Source organism: Podarcis erhardii (genome assembly GCF_964252035.2).
Source record: "Podarcis erhardii genome assembly, chromosome: 1".
Lineage (NCBI taxonomy): Eukaryota > Metazoa > Chordata > Lepidosauria > Squamata > Lacertidae > Podarcis > Podarcis erhardii.
The window spans coordinates 42,962,943-42,988,580 of record NC_138497.1 but is presented as its reverse complement, the minus strand read 5'-3'; the positions used below and the strand labels follow the sequence as shown (position 1 = coordinate 42,988,580).

Genomic DNA, 25,638 nt, shown 5'->3' with positions numbered 1-25,638 from the left:
TATTATTCAGGTGCCTAGGGCCTCTACTGTCTGAGAGCTTCAAAGTATCTCAAGAGGGCGGGGGGGGGGGGAGAGATCTTGGGACCATGTCAACCAAGGTGCCCCCCTTTAACAAATGAATACTTACAATAATGCCATTTATAAGAATATGGCTTGGGTATTATATATAGTTTGGGAGGAGGAATACAGTGGTACCTCGGGTTAAGTACTTAATTCATTCCGGAGGTCCATACTTAACCTGAAACTGTTCTTAACCTGAAGCACCACTTTAGCTAATGGGGCCTCCTGCTGCTGCTGTGCCGCCGGAGCATGATTTCTGTTCTCATCCTGAAGCAAAGTTCTTAACCCAAGGTACTTTTTCTGGGTTAGTGGAGTTTGTAACCTGAAGCGTATGTAACCTGAAGCATATGTAACCCGAGGTACCACTGTACTGCCTGGCAAACGAGGCATAGGTGGAGTTCCACCACACAGTGAAGTTGCCATGTGATCTATTGTATCTCCGTAGAGGGGATGCTGGTGGTGTCATGTGCTTTGAGCTGTAAAATGGGCATGTAGTGAAGCCATCCCAAAGTCATTTCACTATGTGTTACAAAAGTGAAATAAACACAGGCTAAACTATGCAGCACAGCTTTTGGGGGGAGGGGAGGGTCATTTTAGCCTACAGGGGAAGAACTGTAGTTCTGAATATCCCCGTCCCCCATCCAAAGTTTCTGTGCAGAGAAAATGAGCATTTCTAAAACCCACTTTCTCCCTGATAAGGCATTTCCGTTCAGAAAAGCCAAAGTCTCACAAACCATTTATTATTATTCCGCAGGGCCTGCAAGACAGAGCTGTTCTACCAGGCCTTTGGTCAGGGCGCAGCCTGACCCCCCCTCCTCTGGCAATCTGCACAGAATTTTGCTTATTGGTTGCCATCAATTTGATTTTAATTAATTTTTATAATGAAATGTTTTTAGAATCGTTGGATTATTTTGATTGTTGTTAGCCGCCCTGAGCCCAGCTTCAGCTGGGGAGGGCGGGATATAAATAAAATTTATTATTATTATTATTATAACCATGCCTGGACCATGCTGACTGCTTCTTTCTCTATCTCATCCTTACACAAGCCCTGCCCTATAAACCACAGCCTTCACATTTGTAAATAAGACATTTGTGGCCAGGTGGGGTGGCAGCAAGGACTCTTAAATGATGCCACCCCAAACTGCTCCTACCTGAAAGAGGCTCAGTGAGGCTAGAGGGGAACTGAAGGGAGAGAGACTTTCTGTGGGCGATCACTTTCCCACCTGCCTTGCCCTCCCATCCAGTTCCGGGAGCCTTTCCCAGACCATGACTCTGAGAACAGTGGACGCAGGTGGGAAGAGAGCAGTTCAGGGACAGTTTAAAAAAATAATTTTTATAAGTTGTGTGTCCTTGTTTCTCAGTTTGATCCTTTTACATGGTTTTGTATGTTTGGTGATTAGCTTTTTTTAAATTGATTATAGATTAGTAATTCTTTATTGTAATTGGTAAGTGTAAACTGTTTAATTATTATTTGCTGACGTTTAATTTTGCAGTTTATGATTGGAGTCTATTGCTTTATTTGCTATAAGTTGTTTATTTTAAAGTTATTGTGACTTTTTGTATAGCTTCTTTGATTGTTACTATTAATGTTTGCTGTTTTATTTTTATTATTAGGTGTGTTGGAAGCCGCCCATAGTTACTGGGGCAATCCAGCAAAATGGCCGGGGTATAAATAAATAAATAAATAAATAATCGTTATTATAACCATTATTATTATTATTAAAGCCATAAATTGCTCAGAACAAGGACTAACTTCTGGTGTCTCCTGAATCCCCATGCTACAATTGCTGGCACATGGACTTTGCTTTCCCCTTGATAGGTCCTGCTATATACTGAAGTTCTCACCCTGGGCCAGCAGGGGGATAGTGTAGATAGTTTTCACTCTGGTCCACATATGCAAATAAGGAATTGAAAGTGACGTTCAGTGATTGGATAGTTACAGAAAGTTGTTACTGTTGTGTTGTAGTGAAGCTCTATATAAGCAGTCTGGCTGAACCCTTCAGTTCAGTTCAGTTCAGTTCTGGCCTGTGAATAAACAAGAGCTGTTGGAAGAATCGCTGTGTCATCTGATATGTTCATCCACAACTTAACAGGTCCAGTCCATATGGTCAGCTGCTTACATAGGCTATGGAGCAGTTTTCAGCAGCAAATACACTGCCTGTGCAATATACAGAGAAAGCCACACGATAATGTGAACGAGGCTCTTTTCTTGAGGTTCAGTAGCTGAGCTGGGACTTGAAGCAAAGTTTCGCCCAAACTGAAACTTAAATCTGTTATTGTGCACTCATTACTCAATGGTACAGGCATGTGGGGCAAAGTGCAGAGTGAAGCTTATTCTGGTTCCCATTTGCATGGCTTTTAGGTCTCATGAAGGTTTTGGTTTGTCATTAGTAAGAACAGGAAGCTCCATTTCCAGTTTTAGGAAGAGTCTCTTGACTGCTAGTCACTTATTAATACACTTGAATACTGCAATTTGCTATACTTCATGAATGCACAACTAGGCCAACATGATTAATCTGCCTTGCTTAGAACCAAGCATGGAGTGCTGTGCCACATTTTTCAGAGGGCATAGGGTGAGGAAGGCAGAGTATAAATGACTTCTTATCAACATAGTACCAGACAAATACACCCACCCACCCACCCAACTGATTGCACGAGAGTCTTTTATCAAGTTTCTTTGGGCTGGGCGTTCAAGCAGAAGAGAGCTGGCAAATTGCAGCCCACATCAAACAATCTGAATGGCATAGCCTTGTTTAAAGGCCCATTTGTATTGATTAAATGGAAGTGCCTAATTGCTTATCTGTAAAGATTAATGCGGGAGCAGAGCGAGTCAAGATCCTGGCACTCTCAGCCAGCGCCAGGGATAGCATTTTCCGTGTATAACACGCAACGTGTAATGAACCACTGATTTAAATGCATTTATTTATTCATGGCCATGAGGGTGCAGAGGAACCTGAGGCAGCTCTGGCTCAGATCTTGCTGGGAACCGTTTTGAGAACTTGCAGCCAGACCTCAACCCAGAAAACTGGCTATTGCCTCTATTAATGATGCAGCCAAGATACTGGGCCTCTCCTGTGCCTTCCACCACTGGACTGTTTCTGAGCCATTTTACTCACCTCAAAATTGGCTGTTTTCTTTCAGTTAGGCCAATATTTTCGTGTATGAAAATGCCTAAAGGATAGTAGATATGGAGCCAGATTATTATTTCTGGTACATTAATGAAATCAACAGTCCTATTTGCTATTCGTCATCAATGAATCCATCACCAATCAATATTCTAGTTCCATTCAGTCAGAGATGGGTCTCCTGGGACTCTCCAGTTGTTGTCTCCAGCTCCCATCAGCCTCAGCCAGCATGTCCTGTGATCAGGGATCATGGGAATTGTAGTCCAGGAACATCTGCAGGGCCAAATGTTAGCCACCCCTGCATTAAGTTCTTAGAGCACAGCATTTTTGTTTCTCATTTATCTGAAACTGTCCCAAGAACATTTTGTTATTGAGCAGCCTAGGAATGTGGTAAATAATTTCTTTAAAAAAAGTTTGTCTGAATTTTTGTCTGTTCTGTTCTGGAAACTCCAGATCAGCAATAGCCTGCAAGGAGGCAAAATGGCTTGGGCTGGTCCTGGGTCCTTCCACATGCACAGTCATTTCCATAGGTTTTTTTTTAAAAAAATCTTCTTTTTCTGTTACAGTGGTACCTTGGGTTAAGAACTTAATTCGTTCCGGAGGTCCGTTCTTAACCTGAAACTGTTCTTAACCTGAAGCACCACTTTAGCTAATGGGGCCTCCTGCTGCCACTGTGTCGCCGCTGCACGATTTCTGTTCTCATTCTGAAGCAAAGTTCTTAACCTGAGGTACTATTTCTGGGTTAGCGGAGTCTGTAACCTGAAGCGTCTGTAACCCGAGGTACCACTGTATTTGCTTTCTGTTTTTAACCTCATGGAAGAAACTTGCTTGGAATATGCTGGGAAGGTTGTGGTTTCACCTTTTCTGCATCCTGCTGTATTTCTGCTGTATTTCCCCTTGGTGCCTGTCTCCAGAAGAGACAGAGGGAAAGTCTAACTCGGCAATTTCCGTGAAATATACTCAGAATCGAGAGTGGATTTCATGCTCTTTATTCAGCTCATTGTGTTGAGGAGGAATGGAAGTTCCCCCAGAATATCTGCTTATATATATTATTTACACAATGGGCCCCACGTGATTGGCTAATTCCGGGATTCTCCTGTAGGCCAATCTGGTTGCAGATTCACTTCCACCTGGAGCTGGATTGGGTGGCTCCTGTGGACCAACCAGACTGCTGCATTCTGGATCCTACTGTATTATTCTAGGAGCAATCAGACTGCAGCATTTTGGATCCTATTCAACTCAGTACATAATATTCCGCTTCTACCCTTTCTCGCAACTGGAGAGAAGTGAGTGGCTTCTCTTCTTTGGCTTGCCTCTGCTGATTCTGCCATGAGCCCCAGCCACTCCAGGTATGGAGACCTTGCTCTGTCTCCACAGCCAGCAGAGTGCCCTGTCTTCTCCAGGAACCGCCTGCCTGCTTGCTTTGCATCCATCACTGTCAACAAGTCTCCACTCAGCTGCCGCTCTAGGCAGCCTTCCAAAAAAGCAGCCGCTGCCAAAGGTGCAAGGAACAGGCTGATGCATATGGACAGCCCTTCCCCTCAGCCTTCTGTGCCTGTAGTTATGTCACTCTCCGGCTCTCTGACTTTGACGGATGCCAAGGCTGTGCAATCTAATAAATGTCACATTACTCACTCTCTCCTGGCAAGCTCTACGTCTGTGGCCTGTTACTCATTCCTCTCTCATGATTCACCTGCCAAAGCCCTGGCGGATGGCCACTTGCTGATTGTCGGTAGACAATAGACCACAGGCTTCTCCCTCGTTCTCTACCTGTGGTCATTTCTGTTGCCCTTTTTGGTTCCTGAGCAGCTTCGGAAGTTCCCTGCCATCACTTCCTGCCAAGCAGAGGTAATTTACACCAACCCCCACATTTTCCCTCTAAGGCAAGCTTTACTGCTCACCCCCGATCTGGCATTTTTGGATTTTATTTTCAGGGTGGATATGTAGGCCTGATCATGCAGTCCTGAGGAAGAGATAAAGCTGGGAGGAAAGTGTGGGGCAGTCGCAGGACCAACTATACCCACGGGTCAGCAACCTTTTGAGGTCCATGGGCATGTTTGGATTTTTGAGCAAGGCCTGTGAGTGCCACTCCCTCTGGGCACTTCCGGTAGAATCAATCTGAGTCTTGAAAAGTACTGTATTTTTCGCTCCACAAGACACACTTTTTTCCTCTTAAAAACTAAGGGGAAATGTCTGTGCGTCTTATGGAGCGAATGTGTGGTCCCAGGGCTTCCCCGTCCAGCCCCAAAGAGCAGCTCTGGAAGCAGCGGACAGGTTGTGCGCAGCCTGCCCACTGCTCCCTGAGCTGCTCTTTGGGGCTGGCGGGGGAAACCCCGGTGCTGGCAGAGCAACTGGGTCTTCCCCCTCCAGCCCTGACAAACTGTAATTCCAGTTTGTTGGGGCTGGAGGGGGAAGCCCAGGTTTCCCCTGCCAGCCCCAAAGAGCAGCCCCAAAGAGTCTTCCTGATTTCTGATTCCTCCGGTCATTTTTGCCATTTTGACATAGTCCATCAACTTAATCTGCCATTCTTCTCTGGCTGGGACTTTATCTTCTGTCCATCTCTGGACCAATAACATCTGCACAGCTGTGGTTGCATACATAAATAATATTTTCTGCTCCATTGGGATTTTCTGGTCTATGAACTACCAAATGGACCTTGGAGAGTTTGGAATGACCACCACACAGAGAATTCTTGTAATAACATCTTTCCATGGTCAGAAGGGTCCCCTGCTGGGGAAGGTCTGCTTTCTGCTTTCTGCTCTCATCCTCTGTGTCCTTTCTCTGTCCCTCCGTTAGTGCCATTCTCCACCTCTTTGCTTACCAGCCATAGCTCTGCTGCCACCCTATTCCTCGTGCTGCAGAATACAGATTTTGGCCAGCAGAGTCCTGAAAAAATGCTTGGTCAGAATACAGATGAACACTCTTCAAGTTTGGAGACTGAAACATAAGAAGTAGAGCCCTGATGGCTCACCTAGTCCAGCATTCTGTTCTCATAGTGACCAACCAGATGCCCACAGAAAGTTCACAAGCAGGATCTGAGCATGCAAGAATGTACGTACTTTTTCAGGATTCTGAAGTTCAGGCTAGCCCATAAAATTAGATTTTTCTCTCTCTATTGGATCTGATTTTGATAAAAATCTTCCTTGCAGATGTACTCTGAAGTCATGAAATGCAATAGGCTCGGGACTGGAAGCAGGAATAAATTGTGTGGCTTTATCTATGCTGGGCAAATGCAGTATGTCCAGGACAGTTTGATCTTTGCAAGATGCTTTGCATGCATATGCAAAACCAATCTATTTCCGTTAAAACCTATTGCAGTGTCTACACATTCATCTGGAACCATTTTATTCTCCTGTGAAGTCTTCAGTGGAATGATTTACTATGAATTCTCCCTTTGTTGTGCTCTGCAGCACAAAGGCAAATTTGCAAAATGTCCCCGAGCCACATGGATTCCGGAGAATGAACTGCAAAAATGATGGAATGGAATATCCAGAGGGTAATGCAAGAGAAATGACTCTATAGCTGTGCTAAGTGGCGAATTCAGTTTCTGTGCCAAGAACACCCCCTGTTGTGTACTAAACAACAGATTCACCAGTGCATGGATCTGTTGGAAGTTCTGATGCTGAATCCAGCTTTTTTTCCAGGTGTGCTTTTGGCAGTTGTTTATGTTGGGATTATTTCTTCTGAAGGCCTCTGAAGGTGAGTTTATGGCAGGGCCCACTCTAAATATGTTGCTGCTTGAGGTGGTAGCTGATGGGGGGGGGGCTGCCACTTCCCTGACCTCTGGTTGGTTGTGTTGCTGCTGTTCCCAGGGGCAGAAGGATAGGGGCAAAGCAGCTGCAAAGTCGGCATAGTGCAAATGCACCAGCAGGCAGGAGTGCTGAATTGGAACCGCCTGTGCATTTAAACGAAACCAATATTGCCAATGCCTCCTCACCCCTACCCCCCAACCTCCTTGTAAGCAGCAGCAACACAATTAACCAGAGGTCAGTGGAGTATTAGTGCCCCACCAAGACTTTATGAAATGGTGCACGCCAGCCCAATCTCCTGTATTGCCTATACAGAAGTTGATTGGATAGGCAATGAGATATTATTCCAACACTGATTACAGCCTAGCTTAGGACAGGCTATGCATGGCACAAACAGTTGTAGTGTCTAACATCTTGTCCCCCTCCCACTTCCCAGCATCTGCCACCTGAACTCAGGGCCATTCCTAGGACAGCAGAAGGCTTGGGACAAATTGCGTAGCTTGGGTGACTTAGATTGAAGTAATCCCTTAAAGTTTTTGGCGTTCAAAGGCTTTATTCATGCAGGAACTATTTATAGGATGAGAGGAAATGAGACAGAGAAAATATCAGACAATTCCTATCTTTCCCCAGAATTGTGCACTTTGTGGTTTCATCCTATGGGAAATTCTGATAGACTTGTGACAATGCCTTGTCAAAGAGTAGCATTAATCTGAACGTTATAAAATCCCTCCCGCCAGATGTTAGTAACCTTGCGCACTGAGATCTGGAAGGATCATTATGATACCAATGCTGTATCACATGGTTTCAAATAACTCCTATATTTGGACATAGAAATCTATCTTACACCAGGTCAGACTATTGGGTAGGGATGGAGGAGCAATTTGATTCTGTTCACATTTAAATGTGAACCTACCAAACTTGAATTTTCTAAAACAATGCGTGAACCAAAACACAGCCATCCTTTGAAATTTGAACTTCTCTGAATTTTGCAATGCAGATCTCCAGTCAAGTAATATGTAAAAAAAAGATGCATATACTAGGTTAAAGCATGGATAAAAGGGCATGTAATAGTGAAAATAATATGAAAAAATGCATAACATAAGGCAAAATAGCATTGCCAAAATGTCTACAGCATATTAGGCTAAGTTGTGTATAAAAAGGTATATACTATGAGAAATTTGCATGAAAATGCTGATAAATTTTCATGAGGCCTTCGAAACAACAACAACAAAACAAAAAACCCAGAACCCAAGCTTACATGGAAATGTAGAGAACTGAAGATTGGAAAAATGAGAAACTAAGAGAAACCAAAACTGTAATATTTGCCCACCCCTGCTATCAGGCTAGTACTGTCAACTGTGGCAGGCAGGGTATCTCTTCAGGGTATCAGGCAGAGGTCTGTCTTATTCTCAGACATTTTTCTGCAGATGCCATGGACTGAACCTGGGAGCTTCTGCACGCAAGGCATATGCTCTACAGCCAAGCTATAAGCCTCTGATATACTGTATCAGACTCTCCATCTCCTCCCTACATCCATTAATATGCAGGCTCTCCCACTTAACCATACAGGAGCAGAGTATTAATCATGATCACACTGGGTCCAATAATAAAATGCAACCAGTGCAGCTTGTGATGAGAATTTGATGCTGAGGATGGGGAACTGCCTTCCCACTGTCTCTGTGCTGTGCCAGGGCCTGGAAGACAGTCCATCTTAGGACTCTGCTGTCCCTTAACCCACCCCAGATATATCCTGCAGAAACCAAACTATCTGAAAAGCCATTCTGACATGCAGTTAAATCAAGTCAGAAAGGGCAGATTCTGTAGGCATGCAGTCACTGGGACCTGAGAGAATTCAGAGTTATGAAGAGATAATGTTATGCCAGAATCTTGAGTACGTGGGAGGTGGGAATTGTGATCTTTGATGATTCAGTTTTAAATTTCCTAACTGCTTTGGTTCCCTCTGGTGGCTGCGGGATGTGATTTCATGGTACAGGAATGTAAGCAAGGGGCTGGCTGCTTTCAAATATTGTGACTTCCCTACACAAGGTGCAAATTTCCCAGGCCGCACAGGTCATAACAATCCCAATCAGCCACATAGACTGGTGAAGGACAATATAGGCCGGAGTTCTTACATTTTGTATGAATTGAAGTTTCTGAAACAGTGCATTCTCAACAGGGACACCTGTAGAGGCATCCCTGACACCTGCAGAGCCCTTTGCCCTGAAATTAGTCTTCAAAGACAAATTTAGTTGTAGCCAATATAAAAGATTGCCATGTGTACTTGGTTGCACTATGTGTGTGGTGCCCACAACAGCTTCTCCAGTTTGCAAATGTGTCTACACACCCCAGAAAGGTTGATCACTCCTGATGTACCACCTACATCAGGATCATATGTCCTTACCAGCATTATTTGCCCCCCCCAAATCAAACCAATTATTAAAACTATTACTAATCAATCAGTTATCAAATAGGTATAATTGTTCAATCACAGGACTTTTTAATACACCAAATCTAAATCTATGCAAATCTAAATCTATGTTTCCATGTTTTTGCAACCATGATTTTGCACCCTAAGGGAAGATGAGCTAAAAGCATTGGTTCCCAAACCTATTTGGCCTTGGCTGCAGTTGAAGACAACATGCGTGTTGGCTTAGGCAAGAACTCTGAATGCAGTCAGAGCTCCCCTACCCTCCTCCCTTTTCCCTGCAGCATTTCCAACAACTGATGAAAAGACAAGCCACCATTGTGTGTAAAAAGGAGCATGGGCTTATCCACACTTACTTTTCCTTCACTCTATCCGAGTGCCTGCCTGCCTTCCTTCCTTCCTTCCTTCCTTCCTTCCTTCCTTCCTTCCTTCCTTCCTTCCTTCCTTTCTTCCTTCCTTCCTTCCTTCCTTCCTTCCTTCCTTCCTTCCTTCCTCTCTCTCTCTCTCTCTCTCTCTCTCTCTCTCTCTCTCTCGCTTTCCCTGTGAAAACCCGCTCTTTAAAGCTCAATCGGAGCAAACAACAATCCACAGAAAACCCCAAATTGACATTTGCTCATGTTGAGTGCTAAAAAGAGAAAGCTTCAGGGCAACCCCCCCCCCCAAACATTCAGGCTCAGACTCAGAGATTCGGACCTGTGCCTGGAAAGAGAGGGGCAAAAGTTAAGTGTGGATAAGCCCTGTGTCTGGTGCTGGAGCAACAAAACTGTCAAAGAGCAGATCTGGTTCTTTCCACGACTCAACCAGTTTTTGAACCTCAGCCCTTCTCTTTTGCTCCCCTTTCCCACTTGAAGCAAAGGGCAACACTGCAAAGTGTTGGGTTGGCTGACAGTGGTGATGATTTAGATCCCTGCTTGCTGTATCCACCCAAACTGGTCTGGTTGCCTGTGATTGTACAGTATTGCTAGCTTTCATTTCAGTAGCATTTTCTGTGGGGAAACCTCTCTACATAGGAGCCAACTCCAGGGGGGCATGGGTGTCTGGGCACCCAGAAAGTCAATGAAAAAAGTCTGCAGGTGGCAACGGAGCTGCCTCTGAGAGAGAAGCAGTTCAGCTCCACCCTCTGCAGCCAGGCAGCGAGGCACCCTTGGCGGGGAGGGAGGCTTGGACGTGGAGGCAGAGTCGCTTTGTCTCTGAGTCCGAGCCCCTCCCTGTGGAAAAGGGTGCCTCGCTGGTTGCAAAGAGGAGGAGCCGCCGCCACTGCTGGCCACTGCAATGCGGATGTTGCACATCTGTGTTGCGGTGGCCGGCACCCATAATCCTGAGGGCGAGATGGCACCCCGCCTCCCCAGATTTCATGTACTGCCTCTGCATATTTGTTCAGGAGTACTACTGGATTCAATGGAGATTACTCTCAGAAAAGTGTGCATCAGATTTCAGTCTCCGTCTAATGAAAACAGTGGGAATGTTCAGGGAGGCAGGGGCGGATATATTGTTTAATTATATCCTTCCCAACTTGTGTTAACAAGTTCTACAATTTAGCAGAGTAACATTCCCCTTTTAAAACTTACACAGCGGATAGGTTTGCCAGGCTTGCATAAGCCTCTTGTGCTGGTCCAGGGGGGAGGTTACCGTGGGGCGAGGTCCAGGACCTGAGTCGAGGGTCAACAGACAGTCCTCCACGGGCGAAGCGGGGTCCACAGCGAGGAGCCGGGCAAGGACAGGAACTCTGGGGGAACCGGACTGGGTGCTGGCGGAAACAGCTCTTCAACGATGTTGCTCCCGCAACCTGGGACCGGGCTGACTGGCCTTTATCTCCTCTGAGGCCAGGGGCAGTCCCGGCCCCCAGGAGACCCGCCTCTCCTGGCCTTAAGGCGAGCACTCCTCCTGGGAGAAACCAGTTCCCTCCGCCTCTCTGCCCTGAGCCTCTGCAGTTCAGGAGAGGCTGAAGGGTTACTGGACCCAGGGGGAGACTCACCTGTAGGCACTGAGTCCTCAACCACCTCCGGAGCCAGAGTGGATTCACCTGGTGCCTGCTCCTGAGGATCCGGCACAGGTGCAGGCGCTTCAGAATCAAGGCCCTGCCCCAGTTCAGCCGGCCCTGGAGGCGGGGACTCCTGTGCAGGCTGGGATTCCTCCGGTTCAGCCTCTGAATCGGATTCCCAGGCCATCACACCTCTAAAATAAGTTTCCTCGTAATTCCCCTTTTATTCCCTCCTAAAAAAGAATAGACATGACACAGTCTTGTATAAAAGAGTTTACTCACATTCTGTTCACAGCAGGATCCCAGAAGGCAGACTTAGGTTACAATATATATACACGTGGAATCTATCCCATAAGGAGATAATTCCTTTGTCCTCTCTTGCATGGAAGCCAAGAGAGTATCTCAGGCTAAGGAGACGTTGCTTCTTCAAAGAATGGAGTCAAAGAGAGAAGGGTGGCTGCCTCCCCAGGGCTATTTTGTTACCTGCACAGGTGAGGTCACGCCCACCTCTGGTCAGATGTAGAGGAAGTTTGTCCCAGCCCAGGAGGAAACAGGAAGTTCCGACTGGGCTGGTCCAGACATCCCCTTTTTATGTCCACTCTAGGAATGTTGTATTTGACTGCTCTGTGTTTCACACCCCACAAAAACATTGTCAAAAGTTATGCTAATACACTCTGGCCTAGCCAGAGGTCTTTGTGGATAATCAGCAGCTTGTGCTCATAGGTCTCCAAACATGCATGAAGACAAATGGCCTGATTCAGTATAGGACCCTTGCTATGTTTATCACAACATATTTTTAGAACTGAATTTGGCTCCCTTGAGTGCATTCCCATAGGGGGTCCTGCATTTTTCTTCTGTGGATGAGAAAGCAGAGTAGAGGGGGGGGGTTTGTTTTGTTTTGTTTTTTGGCAGCTCCCAAACCACTATTTCACTATAAAAGAAATACATTTTAAAATCAGACAATTGGTCAGTGAGCTCCTGGCTTTTGAGCTGCCTCCAAGAAAGCACAAAGATTCAAAAACTAAAGTAAATAAAATGCAATGAGTTCTAGTGAGTGATACTACCTACAAATAACTAATAAAACCATCTAATGGAAATAACAACAAAAAATTAATTACAAAATGTCAGAGGAAGCCATGAAATGGAACTGAAGGAGGTGGGTGGGGAGGTAGATGGTGGAGTTTCTCTTAGAAACAGCACCACAGCCTGCCAATGATATTGGTGCAAACAGAGTGTACCATATCTGTGCGTGTGCAAGGCTAGAAATGCGCTCTTTGTGTGCTGCATTTTGGAGATTGCTGTCCAGCATCTGTATTCCTAGAATGAAAGCTCAAAAGTTAAAAAAAATGAATTTGGGCAAATATGAAACTAATGTGAAATACGAATGGTGAAACATCGCCATCACAAACATGACAGCTGTCTCTTGCAACCTGGTCAGTGAAAGAGGAGTGGTGGGAATAGTGAAAGAGTAAAAAAAAAGTTGTCTCAGATGTGGAGATACATTTGGGGACAACAAACTGAACTATTCTTTTGAATCTCGGCGCAAAAGGGGAAGAGGCGTATTCTTCCAAATGCACGGACTGAACTGCCTGTAACACAAGCCCAGAATATAGCCCTTACTGGATTGGAGAACCAACTAGCTGAATTCATGCACCTGCTTCTGCCAATATACAAGTGGAGAAGTTGTAAGAATTTCCCATCATTAGCACAGCGCTTCTGCTCTCGATAACAAGAGCTGAAAACCAAAATGTCTGTTCCCATCATAGATTCATCATGGTGCATGGGTTGGTTATATGTGGGTGTTTTTTAAAAAACTATTATACAAATATTTTTTTAAAAAAGGAAAAAAACAGCTAATGTGCCTGTAACAGGATCTTTTTAATGGACTGAAAATCAAAAGAAAAACTGAGAAGAAACCAAAGTAAGTGTACTTTGGTGGGAGTTTTATTGCAGGAGTATTCTGCAACATGTTCTTGACACAATAGTAGTGCCTCAGTGGTGGATTTATTCTGCTTTATTAATTAGTTGTTGCGCTTCCCCAATGTTAATGACATCTGGAGGGGAAATGGCACAACTAAAATGAAACAATTGCCCCCTCCACTACAAAAAATATACAATTTGGGGTATGAGCAGGTATAGGATTTTAGGAGGATGCTACAGGAAAGGCACTGAATGCAAATGAAGCAATATGACAGCCCCCAAACTTTTGCAGGTACAGATAGTATTCTGTCATAGCAATGTTCCATAATTGACAGAGCTGTGTCTCAAATTATAGTTTGCCAGCCAGCTTCCTGTTTGATCCTTGGCTTATTGATGGAGAACAGGGCTGTCCCTATCATGAGACAAGGCGAGGCAACTGCCTCAGGTGGAAGGATCCATAGGTGCATAGATCTGGTCTCCAAGGCTGTATTACCTATTCCTGTTGCTGCTGCAGTGGCAGTCACGGCTGTGGCACGCTCCTTAGACGCTGGATCTGCCGCTTTCTCTTGGCAAATAGGAGGCACTGCTGCTCCCCCCCCCTCAGGGTCTCCTCCTTCAGGGTCTCCTGCGCTAGGCACCTACCTAGTGCAATTCAGAGTTGGGCCTCCCCCACCCGCCTGGCCACCTTTGATTCCCACTTCAACCATTGTGTAAGGTTGATTTGATTCCTCCCCCTTGTTCCCTATCTAGACTTTCACTTACCCTTCTTCCCTGACTGGAGGGGGGCACCATTTTGTGGTTCACCTGAGGAGCCAAAATGTCTTGGGCCAGCCCTGATGCAGAATGAATGTGAAGGGGAAATAAGTCATAAAATAAGTGGAACAAGCATTAGTTTTACAACTGGATAAGGAGAGAAATGATACACTGCGTCCACTGTTCAACTTTGAAGGGAAGACCTTGACAGATGGTTTTCTTTTCAGAAAAACTGAACTACGCAGCGTCTGCTTTGACAAAGAAGGAAAGCTGTAATGAGGCATTTAGTGGCGGTGACAGTATCAAAGGAGGCAGGTCCCATCTAGGGTAACAAATGAGCATGTCAAAGACTATTTGGTCAATCTGCATGAATTCAAGTCAGCAGAGCCTGGTGACTGTCACACACACACACACAGAGAGAGATATGAGAAATCAAGAAGAAATGGCAGAAACCAATGCATAAGCCAACGGAAGAAGGAACTGCAGACCTGTTTGCTGAGTCTAGCAGATCTTAGAAGACCTTAGAACAAAACAATCCATAGATTTGCAAGCATGTGGTAGAAAATAATTGGCAGGGAATACAGGTGACATATCTACCAGTTGTTGATGTCTGCTCCTCAGGATATCTTTTATTTGCAAAAGCTGAGGAGGAGTAGCTTCACTCTGTCTGGAGCTGGTAAGATTGTCTGGCATCATGTGTTCAGTTTGGGCAACAAAGTTCAAGAAGGCGATTGCTGACGCAGTTGCAACCTCATCTACGGGGAACAATTTTCTTTTTTAACCCCCAATCCCTTCAGAAAAGGACAAAATAAATGGTTGTAATCATTTACTTAGATCTTAGGAATAGCTTTGCAGATTGCCTATTTTTTTCTTACCCTAATGCTATCATATGGACGGGTAACATGGGAGACTTCTGCATTAACCCTCAATATCTGCATTTGTCTGCAGGCAATGTGGCCAGGACCCAATGAATTCATGCAGAGGGGAGAATTGTGCACACAGCTGGAGTTTCTGCGAAGTTTCTTTCCAGTGAAGCTGCTTGCACTGCAGAAGAGGCAAGCTGCTTTTCAGAGTAGTTTAAGAACAACTGAGAAGCAGGGTGCCTCTTCCTCTATGTGGTAGAAACAACAAAGGTCTTTGTCTTTCAAGTATCTTCCCATTTTATTTATTTATGATTAAATAGGAATGTGTCCCTGGAACCAGCAGTGATCCCTTGACCACAGAAGAACCACTGCTTTAAATATAGGATGGGGTGGATTGATTGGCCCAGCACGATTCTGTAGTTATAAAACCTTTGCCCACACTGCTATATACAAACAAACCCCACAAACAGCTGCACATGAAGTCCAGCTGTTGAGATGCAAATCTGCCCTTTCCGTGTCCCTCAAGATGTGTACTTTTGGGGTAAGGTTGGGTTGTGGCACCAAGGAGTGCTCGGAAGTCACAGGGAGTAGCAAGAGGTACGTTCCCCCTGCAAGGCAAGCGAAGAGTGGAGAGGAGGACAGACCAGCGCTCTGATTGCTTGCCTCTGCTTTCGTATATTAGGCAGCCAGTGCTTTTGGCTGGGAGCCCAGACAGGGCTTTTGTAATCAAAACATGATCTTGTATGCTGTGCAGCCAGTACTGAGAAAGGCCGTCTGATGGCTCTCCTCTTTTAGCTCTGCTGTGGAATCCGCCAAGCTTCAACCTCTGATGTCCAAAATGCACCGATCTGTGAGTGCCGCCTTTGTTGTAAGTGGGAGGGATGTGGGGGAGTCAGCCTTGCATTCAGCAAAGCCAAGAAATTACTTCTTCGTCTTCTTGCCTTTCCCCTTTTGCATTGTGTTGTCATTTTGGGGTGCTTCGCTTTCGGCCAGCAGATGTGTATCTGAGAGATGTGGGAGGGCAGAAAGGTGCTTTTTTTTGTACAGCAGGTTAGGATGTGACCAGGTTAGGATGTCAACATCCTTCAGGAGGATATCAGCTTCCCTCCCTCCACCTCCCTGCCGCCACAAAGGAGGGGAAGGAGAATTTAAAACAACAACAACAACACAGAATGTTGGGTAATGATGGACACTTCCCATCCCAAAGACCGGGAGTTTGGCGCTGCCTCGAGCAGCACAAAGGCCGGGCATGTTTACGAGAGCACTAGTGCATTAGCTAAGATGACAAAATGCTGGGTTGAGAGGCCCTCTCTTTCCCCATCCCCCAGGCTTTCTTTATCTCCTGAGCCCTGCTTCTTTTCTGAGTCTTTCATATCATAAATAGCTGACTTTGAAAGCGGCAGGTGGGGGGTGGAATCCTGTAGCCAGAGCCAAGATCTGCCAGAAAATCCCATCCACCAAGAACTGACAGCGAGTGGGTGAACTTGAAATGTTGGATACAATGCCAACCGCCCCCCTCCATGAAGCTTCACTATCCTACCCCCTTGCTTTGCTTAGCCCCTCCTTTTCTGTTGCATTTTGATAGAGAAAGATATCCATGCATGTCTGATTCTCCCTCCCCTTCTCCTCTCCCATTGGGCTCTCTGTTTTCCAAGCGAGCAGGAACGCCTTCTGATTCACAGCCACTGCACGTTTCTTCTGCTAAAGCCATTTATAACTCCCCCCAAACTAGTCACTGTGGCATACGGGTACCTCACTCCCCAGAAGAGCTTTTATGTTGGAGAGAGGGCGTAAGGGGCGTCCCTTTCCATCCCAAAGTGGCAGCGGAGTCGACATTCTTTCCAGTAGCTTGGCAGCGGAAATATACCCTCTTGTTACTGACTGGCTGCAACTCAGCAGCAAAAGCCAGGAAGAAAATCGCTGACCACGCTGCAATGTGTTGGTCCGTTTTCACCAGTGAATCAGACTGTGTGCCAGCCATCAGTCAGGCCTCAAAGTGCTGCTTTGCAGTTTTGGGGTCATTCAGCTAGGCTTTTGTTGCTGCTGTGCTACTGCTGTGTGTGTGTGTGCAAGGAAAAGAATCTCTTCTTCAGCCCCAAATCGTGGAGATAATTGAAAAAGAACAGCGAGTGGGGCCTGCAACAAAATGTTGCAGCAAATCCTCACCCTGTACTCCAACAGTGATGATAGGAGTTGTGGTCCTACAACATACAGATGGCCCCACTTTGGCTCCCTCTGCTTAAGACTTTCTTGCTTGGTAACCTTTTATTTGACTACTATTCACTATTCCGGGTGTTCTGGTGACCAAGAAAGTGGTATAAAATTTAAGTTTTATTAACATACATACACACACAAAAATCAAAGCATTATGTTAAGTCCCAGCCACATTTCACCATGAATGTTATCCCCACTGGAGTAGAATCTAGACACATATAAAAAAAGTTATGAAAATGCTTTTTTTAAAATAAATGTTTTGAAAAATATATTGAATTTGCCATAGCTCACTATCACCATCTAGTGTCCTATTTGTGTAATGCACTTTACAACACACTTAAAAACGTTTTATTTGCAGCTGTATAGCTGAATCCTGGAAATGAAAGTGGGGCTGGTGGGAAATCTTATACCAATCAGAGAAGAAATAATAATAATAATGGTAACAACAACAACAACAACAACAACAACAACAGTAATTTATTATTGATACCCCGCCCACACTTGCCATTTGAAAAGTCTTTCAAATCATGTAGATAAATTAAGGTGACATATATGAGATTCTCAGGCAGTAACCCAGACCTGCTTTGTAGCTTCAGCACAGTGGTGGCATAGTATACCTTTTAACTTTTTTAATAATAGCTGCATAACCTGACTCTTTTTGAAGTGGACTTTGATGCCCTGCATTCTTCGCCAGACTGAGCATTGCTGTATCTTAATATTTTCACTAAAACTTGTATTGCAAGGGCAAAACATTGGCCCTGCCTGCACCATACATTTAAAGCAGTTTCATACCACTTCAAACAATCATTGCTTCCCTCAAAGACTCCTGGCAACTGTAATTTGTTAAAGGTGTTGAGAGTTGTTAAGAGACCCCTCTTTCCCTTCACAGAGATGGAGTTCTCAGAGTGGTTTAACAACCAATCCCTCTTCACAAACAACTCGGAGAATTGTAATTGTGTGAGGGGAAATAGGGGTCTCCTAACAAATCTCAGCACCCTTTACAAACTACAGCTCCCATAATTCTTGTTGTGGGTGGGGAGTACGAGATATGGTCCTTGTTTTTTATTATTATTATACATGCTGTATTATGTCTACCTGGTTTTTATCCCAATGTGGCTCTTGGAAGGTTGCCCATGAGGGAATAAGACCCTTGGGCTGAAAAAGCCCCCTTCCTGCACTGGAGATAATGGTCTGACTCAACTTATTACATTCCTAGCATATGTTGCTATTATATGGCTTTATTAAATGGATTGAATAACCAACCTCTGCACAGTTTAGCAAAGGATTCTATGGAATGTGGCTTGGCCACTGCACATTTTTGTAACACACACAATTAAAGGAGTGCATTTCAGAATCCACATTGCTCTGATTCCAGGGCTGGTCCACCCATGAGGCAACATGAGGTGACTGCCTCAGGCGGCAGGATCCACCAGGGCAGCAGATCCTGATGTTGATCTCTCCCCCCCCCCACACTTAATCCTGATGTAGATCTCCCCTCCCCCCCTTCTTCCCTGGTTGGGAGGGAAATGCCATTTTGAGTCCGCTTCAGGTGCCAAAATGGCAGCCCTGTCTGATTCCATTCTGCCTCCATAGCCCCTAGCTTCCCCCCTGATTATGTATGGAACTTACTTGCCCACACAAAGGTGACATACCAGTCATTAGGAACCCAGAAAATTCTGGCCAGGTTGGATCCAAATCTAATTTAAACAATTTTGTAAAAGTGTCTTTTACAAAAATCCCTGCCTCTCTCCACTGAATTTCCAAAGCTACCCACCCACTCTCTTTGCCAAGACATTTGATGATGATAAAAGAACCCAATATTTTCCTCACCTTGGGGGGTGGGGATATTTCTCATAAGGAAAATTTGCATATTAGGCTTAAACTGAGTCAGCATCCATTCATCCAGTTTCATTATAAAAGTCTGTTGCTGTATTATTAGAAGCTAGGCCTGTAATTAAATAAGGGATTGACATGTGAAATTTGGCCCTTATCCCAGAGTTTGCTCACCCTAAAGATGCCTTTTCCAAACTACTGCTCTCTAAATCAGTGATTCCCAAACTTTCCCCCCTCCGCAGATCATTTGAAAATGGTTGAGGGTCTTGGAAGACCACGCAATGCTTTTCCTGCCTGTTGCAGCAATTGTAATTCCATAGAATTCAAATCGTGATACAATAAAATAAAATATAAGCAAAAAAAAAAAAGAAGCAAAAAAATACAATAACAAAATCAATATGAATATTCAATGTGATGGTTGTGCCATCTTCTATTTTCAACCATAAATTCACTAACACTCAGTAGGCCACCTGAATGAAGCCTGGGGACCACTGGTGATACATAGACCACAATTTGGGCACCATCTCGTCCTCTGTCGTCCCCTTCTTCTTGTGCCCTCCATCTTTCTCAAACTACAGTGCTTCAAACTAAGGAAGAAGACAGACCTAATGTCCCTAAGGGTACTGGAACACTCTCAGAATGAAGGCCTGGCAATCCTATGCTCTTTTCTTTCACAGGCCCATGGTCTTTTCAAGGCCTACTCCCTTGTTGTAAAGAGCGCATAGCCTCTCCTGTCTGTCAGCCCTACATTCAGGTTCGCCACAAACCCAGTTCTTTCTTAGCACCTCCTTTCTTCAGCCGAACCCACTGCTAACTCTCTTATTTTCTTCATCTACCAGGACTTGCCATGGCATCCTTTGTGCCCGCTCAGCAGTCTCGTCCCTCCCACCACCCCCTCCTGGTCGAAAGATGTAGCTAGACTTGCCTTTAGGCTCCGCCTTTGACCCCGTTTCATTTATTCACCACTCATTTCCCGAAATCAGTTGGCTTTATGAACAGCCCGTGACATCACAGTTGTTGGCGGAGTTAGGTAGTCATCACCATGAAACCCTTAGTGCATTAAAAACAAACTGAATGTAGGTATCGAGGGATCTCATGGCTAGACAATAATAAACGTGGGGAACTCACCTTCAGGATGGGAAAAATGAGAAACTGAGAGACACCAGTGTTGGCATACTTGTGTGTTACACCCTAAAATGAAGGCTGGCTCAGCCCCTAAAGAGAGATGGGAAGGAGCAGAACAGAAGAAATTTGCACTCAATATATCTGGCTCAGAAGCTGCCAGGCCAGATTACAAAACTTGATATTCACAGGAGGATACCTAGCGTCAGATAGCCCTGTCAAAATGTGAACACTAACTTCAGACTTGATATTTAACACCTAAATTGAATTTGCAACTTAGGAAATTTTGTTTTACCATGGACTTTTTGGGGGGCTGGAAAATATTTGGGGAGGGGAAATGTTTTCGATTGAGTGCCAAAATATACACAAGCTCACAGATACCAGCTATGACTGCTCTAACCCTCAACCCATTTTGCAGAGAAAAATAGTGCTTGAAAAGTCACACCACCTGCTTAATACAGATTCTTCTTTTGTCCAGATTTCAGTGATACCTTCTGCAAGGAAATAAAATTTTGCCTTAAAAATCCAGTATTACTTTTTAAGAAGAGGTCTGCTGGATCATACTAAGGGCCCATTGAGTTTGTCGTCTTCTTTCCAGGAATGGCCACTGAGATGCTTAGATGCTTTTGATCAGAGCCAGCATCAGTAACCTTGCATATTATTGTCCCAGGGCATTGTGGCAAATTTCAGTGGCAGCTGGAGTCAGCCATCCAATGCTATTCAGTGTTGCTTTTGCCTACCTGCCCACCCCATCAGTGCCCGGGCTCACCAACAGTGGAAGTGGTTGACTGATGGAGGAGGGGGCCACTAGACGTATTTACTCAGGATTTCCTCAAACCTGCAGCTGGCTCTGCTGTTGACCCTCCCTTCATTTAGAAGTGCTACTCTTTCTGGTGGATATATTTGAATTTTGATCTTGTTAATGCTTCAGTAAACTACCCTTATTGTAGCATGCCTTATATATTGCATGAAAACTCTGCTTTGGCCTACAGATCTTAGCAGAACACATATACACATACACACGTTTGCCAGTGTCAATATTACAGTATAAATATACGATTGCATATAGTAGGCCACATACTTATCCAAATTTATATTTTTTCATTACAATTTTAAGTTAAAATACTATTTGGCTATGTTTATTCAAAATAGGACACTGGGTACCTATCTTCTGTGACTTTAAAACATAGTGCTAAATGTTTGATTGCTGTGGGTGATGAAGACCTTTGTCTTCCATCTTTTTCTTGGTTGAAAGAGAGGAGACAAAGAGATCCCATGGTATGGCCAAAATTCCTTCTTTGGGAAGAACAGCTAGATATGAATTTCAATAAATAACAAGGCTACCACCTTGCTGAAACTAAGACCAAATGGGTCCCATGATGGAAGAATAGTGGAATATAAATGTAAAAAAGTAAAATCTGTACTTTTAACCATATGTGTATCTGTTATCTGTTTTACTGTCCATATGTGGAAATCCCCTAAAGCTCTTTTGTTTCATTAGGATGCCACTGTGGATGATGCAGTGTTGCGGAAAAAAGAACAAAAAGATGTCGAACTGGATAAGAAAATCATAGCTTTGCGGAAAAAGAACGAAGCCCTTATGCGAAGATATCATGTATGTTTGACTTCTTAGCTCAGATTCAGGGTCTCCTTGGTGAACGTTTGAAGCCCTATATGCTGCTAACTCCTTTGAAAAATTCAGTTTGTTGCATTCTTTGTTCAGCTGACACCAGTAACTTGATGTGGCTGAAGTAACTTGAAGTAGATGACATAGAAATCAGCATTTACTCCCACCCAAACTGGAATTTCAAAATTATTATTCTGCATAACTGATCAGGCTGCCAGAATTGTAAGGAGCCTAAACCAAGGAACCTAAGGAACAGCAATCACATAGGGGAATGGGGAAGAAGCCTATGGCCAGATAACTTCTGCTTGGGCACTGCTGCAAGATGCCACCTCAGTTACATAGACCTGAGGCCTATTCATACTTTGTTTGTCTCATGATTGCTAGTCATGAGTCCTATACATTTTTTTTTTGTTCCGCCACTTTACCAGAGAAAACCAGCTGTTCACTGCTGAATGTCAATTGGGTTTTCTGTGGATTGGTACTTGTTCTGAAGAGCAGTAAACATTAGGTTTTCCTGGGGAAAGTGGGGGCAGGACAAAGAAAACACCTCCTGGACCCATGACTAGAATTTGCAGGACAAACCAAGTGTGGAAGGGCCTTTAAGGTACCCCATAGAAGTCAGAATACTGCATGGTTTATCATTCATTGACATTTCTGGGTCAGATTAACCTGAGCTTTAGAGTGTGTTGTCATCAGTATGCTAATAACCAGCTCTATATTTCATTCAGGAAGTGTGCAATAGCAGTCTACCCTGAATCAATGTATTGAGACTGTGTTAGGGCATGCAGGATTTAAGAGACTGAAAATCAGACTGGAGACAAGCAATAATCTTTGCTAGAGTGGAGGCTATTTTAGAGATGTATCACTTCCCTTGGTGTTCAATTCTTTCTTTTGAGGCCTCTTGGTCAATCAGATGATGCCAGAATATAAAACCCATGAAACCTGTTTACCAGAGGTAAAAGTAGTGTCTACATACCATATCAAATTATTATTATTATTATTATTATTATTATTATTATTATTATTATTACTATTCCCATAGATCTCAGGGCGGTTCACAACATAAAATCACAATATGAGAAACACAAAATATATAATAAAAACAAAAACAAAGACAACACAATAATCTCCCCCTTCCACAACACATTTTGAAAGGGCATTAGATGTCAATCAGCCAAAGGTCTGCTTAAAGAGGAATGTTTTCTCCTGGCGACTAATGAAGGCGCCAGCTGAACCTCCCTGAGGAGAGCATTCCACAAACAAGAATCCACTGCAGAAAAGGCCCGTTCCTATGTTGCCCCCCTCCAGACCTCTCATGGAGGAGGCACATAAAGAAAGGTCTCAGAGGTGATCTTGGGGGTCCAGGTAGGTTCGTATGGAGAGAGGCGGTTTTTAAAACTATCTCCAACTCTCTGAAGAAGAAGAAATCACATGTCTCAGTAAAGCCTTGGTAAATACAGTCATCACCTGGATGTTGCTATTGTCAAATATAGTGGCAGCGGCAAATGTGTGCTGATGAATGCACAGTTTCTCATAGCTTCCCTATGTTTCTCCCTTTGTTTGAGATTGCTTTGTTTCTAGCTTTCCGCTTGTTGTAAGCTGATCTGATAGAGGAGCTGGTTGTCATTTTTGCAGGAAATAGAAGAGGACAGGAAGCGAGCAGAGCAGGAGGGAATGGCTGTCACGTCGAGGAAAGCCAGGCCAGACGGCCTCACCATCACCATCACCAAAGCCCATAATGTAAGCATTATCTCCCCTTCCTGCTAAGGAAGGATTTTTATACATTCCATCCTTGCAAGGTTAGAGAGGTCTTAGCTGTGAGGGATTATGAAATCAATATGTAATAAATATAGAGACCATCAGGCTTCAGGCTCTATCAGCTCTCTGAATGATTTATAGGTTCCTAAATGTAACAGTAATATGTGCAAGAACATGTGTTTGGGGATGGCTCTCCAATGAGGAGTAAATTTAAACACCTCTGTGAACTATGGTTTAAAAATAATAAGAGAAGGGAATTGACTATGAAAGACTGGAGTGAGTCCATCACACACTATTGCATCATCGATTTCTCATGAATAAAGATCCACACCATGATGACTCTACTGTTTTCCTAAACCTTTGACATTTCAGCCAAATGTCAGATTCATAAGTGAAGAGATGCTTTCCCCCCTCACTAGATTTATAGGTTGCCTGGCAAATTGGACAAAAGGACCAGCTATTTATTTGGAAAAATTTCCTCAGTATTTGTATCACTGGCAAAAAGTGTGAGGTCATAGAGCCCTCCTGACATTTTCATAGCTTCTTCTCCCCAGCTGTTAAGGCAAAAGAGAAAGGGAGGAGGTTAATATGGCAACATCCTGACCATTTCCTAGCTAAGTGTTTGTCCTATTGGCAGGAGAAAAGAGTCGTGAGTGAGAAATGGGGAAGCAGCGGCCCTCCTGCCTCCAGTTTTGGGATTGGAAGTGAGGAGGAGGAAGATGATGAGGAATCTGATCACCTGTTTACATTCAGGATGGGGAAGAGGGTTCAGTTGGCTGTTACCATGGACAATAAAGCCAAGGTGAGTCCCCAGCCCGTTTTTTAAAAGTGCTGAATCTCTAGAGATGCCAGCAAATTCAGGTTGCAATGATGAAATACAAGTAAAAGCATTCCAGTTTAAACAAAGCAACATACATTCAGCAAAAAGGTGGGTCCCACATTGTTAGTTAGCCCAAAAAAATCCAATAAACTTCATGTGCAAGCAGGGTTAGAATCTGGTTCTCTAATATCCCAACCCAGCATGATCCACAAGGCCACCCAATAAGAGTCATGGCAGGGCAGGTTTTGAATCTGGTTCCCCAACATTCCAGACCAGCAAGGCCACCCAGTGAGCTTCAACTGTGAACAAATGTATTTACAATCCACAGAGGATACTTATTCAGGACTAATCAAACTTTTAATGAAGTCCATATTATTGCTTGCTGAGTAAGTCAGCATTTGGGTGGTAATCTTTGTGAGAATGTTACTCCAGTACAACATATAGGCTTCAGTCAATTGGGAATCATTGTCACAAATAGTAAATCTCCAGCAGTCGAAAAAAGCAGCTTGCACTCAGATTGTAAGTGACCCTTCAGTCTTTTACTGCCTGATAGGATTGTAAATTCATTTCCACCACTTCAAAAAACTCTCTAGACATCTTTGGGGACAGCTCGGTGACGACATCTGTTTTGTTCGCAGTGGCAGTCAAAACAACACATCACATTAGGCTGTGTTGACATACAAGCAGAGTGTAATATGAATCTCTTACAATAACATTAAAGAAGGCAATGGCAAGTCCTTGACTTGAGCAACATGTTTGGATTCAACTACATGCTGTCAGAATCAAGACCTCAAAGACAGGAAGAGGACATAGAAGGGGTTGGTGCTTCAAAGCCCCAGTAGCAGGGCTTTTTTTTCCAGCCGGAACTCGCCAGAACTCAGTTCTGGCACCTCTAAGGTGGGCTCCATCACCATTATAAGAGAATGAGGGAGGTGTTCATGGTCAGTTCCGGCACCTCCTTTTCTAGAAAAATAGCCCTACCCAGCAGTATGAAAGCTTGAAATACAAGTCTTTTCTGTTCTTAGGCATTTCTAAAAAGAATATTTCCATGAGTGCTAATACAGATGTCAGAAGCAATGAGGGTTTGGGGCAGTATTTTACTAACAAGTCCCATCAGTGCAAGAATTTCTGCTTGTACAACAGGACTCCCCCCGCCCCTTTCCACTAACCACCTGAAATCTATTCCAGAACTTGGGGGAAACTCCTAGAACAGATTAAGGGGTTTCTATGGGAAAGGAAATGGGGTTAACATTCTGTTGCACAAGCATAAATTCTAAAAAAAAGCCTTAGCACTACATTGGATTCCACCCTTCGTGTTTAGTCAGATTTTTTATTGCAGTTTGAATCCTGTTATTAATGTTGCATGTGGTATATTTTGGTAAGAAAAT

General features: G+C 44.2%; 1 protein-coding gene across 2 annotated transcripts in view; it reads left to right on the top strand.

Moving 5' to 3' along the window:
* Window positions 1–15,562: 15,562 nt before the first annotated feature.
* CCDC9B (coiled-coil domain containing 9B) overlaps window positions 15,563–25,638 on the top strand; it is a 55,905-nt gene continuing 45,829 nt past the window's right edge. The window contains exons 1-4 of one of the 2 annotated variants that reach the window (XM_081861527.1): window positions 15,563–15,744; window positions 21,547–21,660; window positions 23,308–23,412; window positions 24,068–24,232. In XM_081861527.1, the coding sequence (XP_081717653.1) occupies window positions 15,706–15,744; window positions 21,547–21,660; window positions 23,308–23,412; window positions 24,068–24,232 (423 nt within the window). In that variant the 5' untranslated portion in view covers window positions 15,563–15,705. The remainder of the gene's footprint in view (window positions 15,745–21,546; window positions 21,661–23,307; window positions 23,413–24,067; window positions 24,233–25,638) is intronic. The other variant, XM_081861528.1, reaches the window with a different exon arrangement.